The sequence below is a fragment of the Populus trichocarpa genome, chromosome 15 (genome assembly GCF_000002775.5).
Source record: "Populus trichocarpa isolate Nisqually-1 chromosome 15, P.trichocarpa_v4.1, whole genome shotgun sequence".
NCBI classification, from domain to species: domain Eukaryota; kingdom Viridiplantae; phylum Streptophyta; class Magnoliopsida; order Malpighiales; family Salicaceae; genus Populus; species Populus trichocarpa.
Window position 1 is genome coordinate 6988979 of NC_037299.2, and position 8957 is coordinate 6997935.

The 8957-nt window shown below is 34.2% G+C and overlaps 1 protein-coding gene across 6 annotated transcripts; it reads left to right on the forward strand.

Moving 5' to 3' along the window:
- Positions 1–392: 392 nt before the first annotated feature.
- Positions 393–8679, forward strand: LOC18105693 (actin-related protein 4). Of its 6 annotated transcripts, none has more exons than XM_024585912.2 (20): positions 395–569; positions 670–761; positions 964–1065; positions 1143–1230; positions 1383–1416; positions 2060–2120; positions 2234–2283; positions 2937–2991; positions 3889–3966; positions 4083–4136; positions 4340–4393; positions 4472–4532; positions 5243–5294; positions 5411–5477; positions 6226–6288; positions 6392–6454; positions 6685–6747; positions 7258–7322; positions 8008–8076; positions 8263–8679. In XM_024585912.2, exons 1-20 carry the CDS (start codon positions 557–559, stop codon positions 8306–8308), a joined length of 1230 nt encoding a protein of 409 aa, XP_024441680.1. In that variant the 5' UTR covers positions 395–556; the 3' UTR covers positions 8309–8679. The 6 variants fall into 6 exon arrangements, with proteins under 6 accessions (XP_024441681.1, XP_024441680.1, XP_006374349.2 ...); XM_006374287.3 differs by having other exon boundaries at positions 396–569; positions 1157–1230; positions 1336–1416; XM_024585913.2 differs by lacking the exons at positions 8008–8076; positions 8263–8679 and having other exon boundaries at positions 393–569; positions 1157–1230; positions 1336–1416; positions 7180–7311.
- The last annotated feature ends 278 nt before the right edge of the window (positions 8680–8957 follow it).

The following is an 8957-nucleotide window of genomic DNA, read 5'->3' on the forward strand; positions in this document are numbered from 1 at the left end:
GTTTTTTTACCTTTTTTCGATACTGTTTTTATTTATTTTTATTTTTTTATTGTTACTATATTTGTTTTATATTATTTAAATTATTCAATTAAACCAATAACTTGTACTTTTAAAAAACTTAAATAATTTGGTTAAGCAAGATCCCTAAGGGTCCCTTACGGGCTTTAAGAGCGTGTTTGGTAGTGTGTTGCGGGTGCTTTTCAAATAACTTTTCGTGCCAAAATACATGCCACTGATGTTTTTTCATTTTTTAAAAATTATTTTTGACATCAGCACATTAAAACGATCCAAAACATACAAACTATATTAAATTTTAGTAAAAAAAAAAAAAATTAAATTTTTTAGGAACACAGCCGCAGCCGCGTTCCCAAACATTCCCTAAGTACGTCGTCAGTCCATCTCATTGTTTGGGCAAAACTCGGGCTAGAAACCAAACCAAACCAAATCCGGACCCAAGTCCTCGTGACCGGCTAACAACTCCCTCCGAGCCTATGTTCTTTCTAAAACCCTAACCTGAGAAATTCACTCACTCGTTCTTGAAAATTTGCAAGCAATCATGTACGGTGGTGGTGAGTTTAAAAAACCCCAACTCTACTCTACTCTACTTTACGTTTGTCTTGGAAATTGTTTCTTTTAAGTTTTTTTGTTTTGTTCTGTTGGTGAAAACAGATGAAGTATCAGCTATAGTCATTGACTTGGGCTCACACACTTGCAAAGTTGGTTATGCCGGCGAGGACGCACCGAAGGCCGTCTTTCCTTCTGTTATTCTCTTTCTCTCTCGCATATTATTTATCCTACATTTACAGCATTTTAACCTTTTTTTTAATTTGCTTTAGAAACAAGGAATTCCTGTTTGGAATTTCGAAATTGGCAAAATGCCTGTGACTATCAGCTAGGGTTTGAAGACTGTTATTATTATAATTTTTCCTTGTTTTAGAGGTTTTCTTGGTACATGTTACTCAGGTTGTTGGGTCGACGGATCAAATGGACGTTGATGACACTACAAGCAAATGTAAGTTATATGTAGGATCTCAGGCTTTAGGGTTTCGTCGAGACCATATGGAGGTCAGTTTTCTAGTTATTTTCTTGTCATGTTTTTGAGAGACTAGACGGGATTTGTTTAGGCTATGTAATAAATTCAGGTTTTTTCCATCAGGTGTTATCACCTTTTAAGGATGGGATCGTTGCTGACTGGGATATGGTTGACAACATATGGAATCATGCTTTCAGGTAAGATTCATTATCAAACACCCTGATTTCATTAACAAAAAAAAAGATAATTTTTTTTTCTTTTATTCTGTAATATCTCTATATCTAGAATTTTACTGTCTTTAGAGAGTGTCTATTGATTGACCCAAAGGAGCACCCGATGCTACTTGCAGAACCTTCATCCAACAGTCAACAACAGAGAGAAAGGTAAGCTGGCAATGCATGATATTCTCTACTTTAATGCCAGCTGCATCTGTTATCTCTGTACATTAGCTGGAAGTAACCCTCTTGATCCAATAAATGATTTCTTGCTTGTTGAGATTCTATGAGAATGACGACTACTAATGCCATTGATTAGTTGAATACTACTAATCTTGTGGTATGGACTATGAAGTTTTATCTAGGTCATTCTCTGGAAATTAGAAATAATTAAATAGTGTGATTTATTCACAAAGGAAGGAAGGAGGAAAAAGCTCCTAGTTTTGCAATATGTTCTTCACTTATGGTTGCCATGGTAATCATATGATTTATTCCTTGTTTCTAAGTGATGCAAGTTACTTCCTGTCCTGCAAGGCTTTGTTCGTCAGTTGTTTAGATTGACATTATTTCTTTGCTTGAAGTTAACTTTTTTTGTGATCTTGACCTTAAATAATTATTCTTTAGCTTGTTTTTGTGCGGGTAATGAATCTTCATAAAAATATTCTTTGTTTGTGTTATTGAAATTACTTTTTGCTTGAAGTTAATTTCAGTTTGTGTTATTGAAATTTAACTAAACTTCTTGGTTTCAGCTTATTTCATCATGCTGCTTTGATGTTTGCTGATTATGGTTGGGTTGTTGCATAATTGACAGGACAGCAGAGCTTATTTTTGAAAAGTACAATGTTCCTGCATTATTTTTGGCCAAGAATGCTGTATGTCCCTGTTCCATCTTATGCCCACCTCTCCAACTTGCACCTTAATTTTTTTTAATATGATTGGAGAATCTCATTCAATTTGGTGTGACTCAAGTTCTTCTTGCTGCCAGGTTCTAACATCTTTTGCATCAGGACGTGCTACCTCGCTAGTTGTTGATGGGTAGGAGTTATATAATTGTCAAGTCATGAGTGTATAACGTCTTCAACTGGCAGTGTCAGTGCTTTTCTGCATTTATTTTGCACTTAACTTCATCTTCTTACTACTTACACTATTTTAGTTGAAGTAACCACTTTGTCCCTTATCTCCACAATGTATTTCTTGCCATGCACATTTAGTGAAAAGGAACAAAACACAAGGAAACAAACTTGCTTTTAACTTTATAATGTGAGGATGCAATGGCATTTGTTAAAAAAAACAGTTTGGAACTGGTGCGTTTTTCATCCATGAGCTCTATGCTAAAACTTAGAACATTAAAGTTGTGACTGGTGGATAACATAATTTGAAATTGGTGCTCTCCTCACCATGAAAAGTTGATAGCAACATGCTAAACCTAGAAGATTGAAATATTCTATGGTATTAATTGGCAATTTATCTCCTTAGATTGATGCTGGCTCTAATCAATGTTTTGAGACTACAACATGGATGTTAACATAGTTGGATGTTTGAAGATTGCTTCTAGAACCATCTTATTTGCAATAACAGATTATGATGTGCCCATTATTTTCCTTACATTCTATTTGCCTTCTTTTTGCTAAACTTTTTGCTGGATTTTTTGCTTAATATAATGCTGAAAAAAATGGTATCTGTGCCAGTGGTGGAGGATCAACTACAATTGCCCCAGTCCATGATGGTTATGTTCTTCAAAAGGTACTGCTCTTTGCCTGATCAAGTGGCATATGTTACTTACAAATAATTGCTTTGGCTATGGTGTCTGTCTTTAGATTTTCAATAATAAACCAATCAATATCAGTCTTGCATTTTGTATGTGTTTGTAATTATTATTTTTAATTCTGTTGAAATCTCTTAACTTAAATCATTAGTAAAATTCTGGAATCTTGACATGTTCAATTTTCATTTGAAGATACTGGATAGTTCCATTGGAAATTATCGAATTTGGAGGGATTTGAAAGGACCAGCATGAAATCCCTTTAAAATGAACTGAGAATTTGTGAAATGTTTTAGAGTCACTGTGCTTGCATGTGAGTATGGAGTTCTCTCCTTCAGTTTTTCTCTTGGTCATTCCTTTGTATCCTATCAAACATTATGAATGTGTCCCTAAACTGCCAGATATCTGCAGAAATAATCTGTATTCAGCATCCCAAGAGATAACACTACTGATATCTTTGATTGGAATTTGTGGTTGTCAAGCAGTAAAAGAAATAGTTCCTTTGATATTTTTGTTTTTGTTCGAGAAAGTCTAGAAATTCATTAGAAAAGAAGCATTTAGAAGATTTGCTTTGGGAATGAGACATGCTCCTAAAAGATAAAGGAAAAGGGACTCCAAGCAAGAAAGCACTCCAAGCCTGTTGAATAACTGCTGGAGGAAACTCTTAATTGGAACTTTATTAAAAACTATCAACCTCTTTCACCAATCACTTGCCAGCAGCAGATTTAGTGCTGCTCTCTTCCTCTTTCTTAAAAATTTTAAAACAATAAAATTTAGCTAGGATCATGCCCCTGTTAATATCTCAAAGGTCTAATGCTGAGTTATCTGCCCATGACAAACTGACAGCCCTTTTCTTTTCATTGCTTTTGTTATTATAGGCAGTGGCCTCTTCTCCTATTGGAGGAGAACTTCTTACTGATTGCTTGCTGAAAAGCTTGGAGAGCAAAGGTGTCATGGTGAGTGAGTATAGGAATGAATTTGTGCTTTGAAAGGCCTAGTTGTTTTGTCAGAACTAACTAAAACATGCTCTTTTTTTTTCTTTTCAAAGTAATCTTTTTATTTGGCTATGCAGATAAAACCAAGGTACTCTTTCAAAAGAAAGGAAATACAGCTGGGTGTGTTTCAGGTAATTTTTAAATGTCACTGGAAATTGTTTTGGGTTGTTACCTGTTGTGATGACAATTCCTTTTTCCATGTTTCTGCTAGATATCCCTCAACATTTCTTTTGCTTTGTGATTCAGATCTAATTTCCATAGTTGCATTTTGTTCATTTGGATTTTTTTTTAATATATGCCATTGAGACCTCTTTCATTTTTTTGAATGTCGTAGACGGTGGATCTTGATTTTCCAAGTACAACTGAAAGCTATAGACTCTACTCTCAGGTCTGTGATTGGCTAGACAATTTTCCTCCTTGTGAAGTTGAGAATCTTTTTAAATCTGATTGTTTGTTTTGGAAACAGAGAGTGATTGCAAGTGATATCAAGGAATGTGTGTGTCGAGCCCCAGATACACCATATGATGGTGTGTATTCCTTCATGTTGTAAATGCAATGATTGATTACTTGTAGGTTTTATCCGTTAAGATCGCATGATCTACTTAACAGAATTTCTGGATTGTATATATTTTTTGTATGTGGATATGGTTTGTGGTGCAACCAATTTTTCTTGTTCTTGTAGTTTGAAAACATTAGAGCTGCTGTCAACTTTCATTAATGTTGCGGTTCATTTAATTCAAGGCATCAGATTTACCACCAATATCTGTTTGTTCCCACACAAAATGTGACCTTATTTCCTTTGAGGGGTTGGAGCACTGGTGATGTTGAATTAATAAAGCAAATGAAACTTGTACTGTAAAACCTGTTCCAAATTTTCTATCAAAGCTTCTACTTCTCAATGCATCCCAAAGTTCCGAAAGCACCTTTCTTTTTCAGAAGTACTGACAGAGTTGCTTAACATTTTCAAAATTGGTGAAATAGAATACCAGAAAATGTGCAAACTTTAGAAGCCAAGGGACACGCCTTCTCAACCAATTCATGATGATGACTGAATGATTTCCATGACAGATCATGACAATCATGCTGTTTATTTGTAAACTGAATCTCTTGCATAATTATGTTGGTTGCACCCTTGATATATCACATATAACAAGTTGTAATTTGTATTGAGTGTAGTGTTACAAGCATTCATTTATGCTAACCTTTCTGTTTCTTTTTCTTTCCTCTACAAATTCAGAAAGTTCATACTCAAACATTCCAATGACTCCATATGAGCTTCCTGACGGCCAGTAAGTCCCATACAATTCAATATTATCCAGTTTGAATGCTGTTTGGTTTGCTTTCTACATTTAGAAATTGAATACTATGTTTTTCTATCTTAACTTCTGCTCTTAAATGCAAACAGGACAATTGAAATTGGAGCTGATAGATTCAAGATTCCAGATATTCTATTCAATCCATCCTTGATTCAGGTTCATGGCTCACAAATACTCACAATCCCTCTTCAATGTTCTGTTCATTGCATCTTCTGTAACTCTGCAATATTTTCACTTTTTGTTTTGTTTTGTTTTGTTTTTTTTTTTTTTTTTTTGGGGGGGGGGGGGGTGTCCATTTGTTTATTCACTCCATGGGACAACGTGTCAGTTTCTATAATTTTCTCCAAGTACTGCTATTTTCTTCTTTTAACTGCATCAATAGAGGGCAATTTTATAAAGTCTATGCTCACTTTCTTTTTTACCACCACAAGTACATGTTACAAATTCATGGTGGGCAAGAATTTCAGGATTTTCCAATATTAAGTGGATAAAATGTTTACAATTCAGGGTCACTTCTTTTATATGTTTGGTGTATCTTTACCATAACTATTTTTTCATTTAACTTTGTTTCTTCTTGTGGTTATTGAATGGGTCTTTTCAGAATATCTTAGGAAGTATTCTTGAAATCTTTTGTCTCTTCCTGAATTTTGATGCTTCTTGTGCTTTAAATTATAATTTTGTTAAACATAAACACACTTCAATGATCATTTAATTTGTATATTTAACCAATTATTATCCTTTTCTTAGTACTTGTGAATCTGATGTTCATATGAAATATTCATGAGTTGTTGATTTATCTGTGTAGTGCAATTGGTTTGTGTATTGTAAGTCTATCTGGTATTTCATTGGTGAAAATCTTCAGCCTGTGTTCACATACAACAAATTGTTTTGTGACTAATATCAGACAATTCCTGGTATGGATAATTTTGTGGAGATTGCTTCTAGTGCTCGTGGTTTGCCGCAAATGGTAAATTTACTCTTTTTTACATAACAAATTTTTTGTTGAACTTAAAAATAACTAGTTACCTTCTATCACTTCTATATAAGTAGTTCTTTCTCAATGTTTGCAGGCTATTGAAAGCATTAATAAGTGTGATGTTGATATCCGAAGAGAACTGTTTAGTAGTATACTGGTAAAGTGAACAAGCTCATTATCAACTCTGATTGTAATGTTGAAAGAAAATAACTAGCAAAATGTGTGGATGGCATGATAACTGATTATAATGGCAGATCATAGTGTTAGTTCGATGAATTTCTTGAATGAGAAAAAGAAATAAAGGAAGAAATACATGGATTTTAGTTCACTAGATTTGTTTAAAATTTCAATGTTGATGTGGTTCCTTTTCTTTACTGTTTGATTTAGCTTGCTGGTGGAACAGCATCAATGCAACAGTTGAAGGAACGACTTGAGAAAGATTTGCTTGAGGTACTTTTTTGGCTGAAAACTTGATTTGTTTTTTACCCTTTGAAATCATTGGGAATCCTTTTTTAGCTTTCTCCATTTCAAGACTTCAACACTAGATTCATCATCTCAACCATCTCGCTTTACTTGCAACATATTTTTAGTATTCAGCGACCTGAAGTAATAAGGCAAAACTTTACCATGCCTTACACTATCAGTTCCATACCATCATACACTTGGAATGCAGCATTTTTACTTGCAATTCTATTATTTGGTGCCAATAGGATGGAAAAGCTCATTGTATTACTGTAGCCCTTTGTCACGCTTCTGCATGCATGCACTTTTTTTTGTTGAGACTGATAATACATTAATATTTGCATGATAGAACTATTCTTATCAGAAATCATCTAGATATGAATACAAATTTCATATGAGAACAAACTTCTGTTTCCACAGTTCAAAAAGAAAGAACACAGGAACTTCTGTTTCAGACTAAGTTACAAAATAATGGAATGATCATTCATCCATGTGCAGGAGTCTCCTCCAGCTGCCAGAGTTAAAGTGCTGGCTAGTGGAAATGCAACTGAAAGGAGATTCAGGTTTGATTAACTTGCTTAACCCCAAACAATCATGGTATCTTGGTATCTAGTGGCTTCTAGTGTATATTGTATTGGCAAAAAAAAAAAGTGAACTAAACAATAATGCATTCTCATTATTTGTAAGGTGGTTGACAACTGAAAAATGGTTTTGGGGGTTTGCATTAGAGATAGATGTGTTGAAGTATTGAGAATCCTGAAGATGAATTTAGAAACAAAGATAAGTCTAATAACTCAATAATTGAATGCTTTATGGATAGCCAGATATTCCAAAGAGCACAGACAGTAGTGGTGGAAAACTCACTGCAAACTTGAAACTTTGAGGAGTAATTCCTTCAGTCAGTTTATTCCAATGTATGGTGCTTTGATGTATTAGTTCTCATCTTTGTGAGAAACAAAGATGGTATTGTCTTGGTAGTCTAAAGTCAGCTTATTACCATTCATTTAAAGTATGATTTGGTGATTGCCACGTGTTTAGTTGATATTGTTTGTAGTGTTCGCCACATATTCTTTCATGTACAAACACTTGGTAGAAGAGCTGATAGTTTCTTTATGTTGTGAAGCATTTCAAGTTTAATTAACTGTCATATTTCTCTAGCTGAAAAGTCCTTTTTTTGAATAATTTCTTTAGAATCCGTTTTTATAAATAAAAAATAAATGGTTGTTTTTCAAATGATTATTTGAGCAGTGTATGGATAGGAGGTAGTATACTGGCATCTCTTGGTTCATTCCAGCAGACGTGGTTCTCCAAGTCTGAGTAAGTTTCATCTTTCAGAACCCTCTGTTATATGGATGCAGTTAATTACTGAGGTTCAAGGAGCATATTTTCAAGTTTTGCTCCTTTTTTCCCAAGATTTCCAGAATTGAAATTTTAGATTAAGCTTTACGAATTCAAGTTTGAACAAATATATCATCCTCAAATTTAAGCATGCGCAATTGACAGGTATGAAGAGCATGGGGTGTCTTATGTACAAAGAAAATGCCCTTGATACTATATATATGAAGGTAGCTGCGCAGAAGTATCAGTTGTCGGGGAGGATAATTTTATGGTTGGTGGAGATTTCTTCAAAGTCATCTGAGCTCTTAACATTTCTGGGATCATATAGCTTTCCAGCAAGTTTGCAGCATCTACTGTCACCACGAAACATTAGCTTAGATTATATCATTATCTTCTGGTTAGCATTTGCTTTGTATCAGCATTTTCCATTCACTCATTCCGTGACAATCTGATCCTGTAGCGTAGGTTGATGCCCTTTTGTGTACTATTTACAAACATGTATTAGGTTGTTAATGCGAACAATCTGTACTATTATTACTCTGACAGAGAAGATGGAATTGAAAAAAAAGAGGATTTTGGTTCTTTTTTGTTTAAGCAAAACCGATAATATATGATTAATTAAAGCAGAAAATTACAGGCCTTTTAATCTACCCTCTCCCCATTTCATTTGGTGTATTTTTGTTTCTATCTGCATGCCACCTCCCATCCAATTTTTTCCTTGGAACATCTTTTAAAGTTTTGTATTGATTCCTCGACAAGATTAGTATCATCAGTGTAAATTATACCATCTATCAGTTATCAAAAACCAAATCATAGAACTATAGAACTTCAACCTCGAGTCTCACAAATGGAGTTTCAAG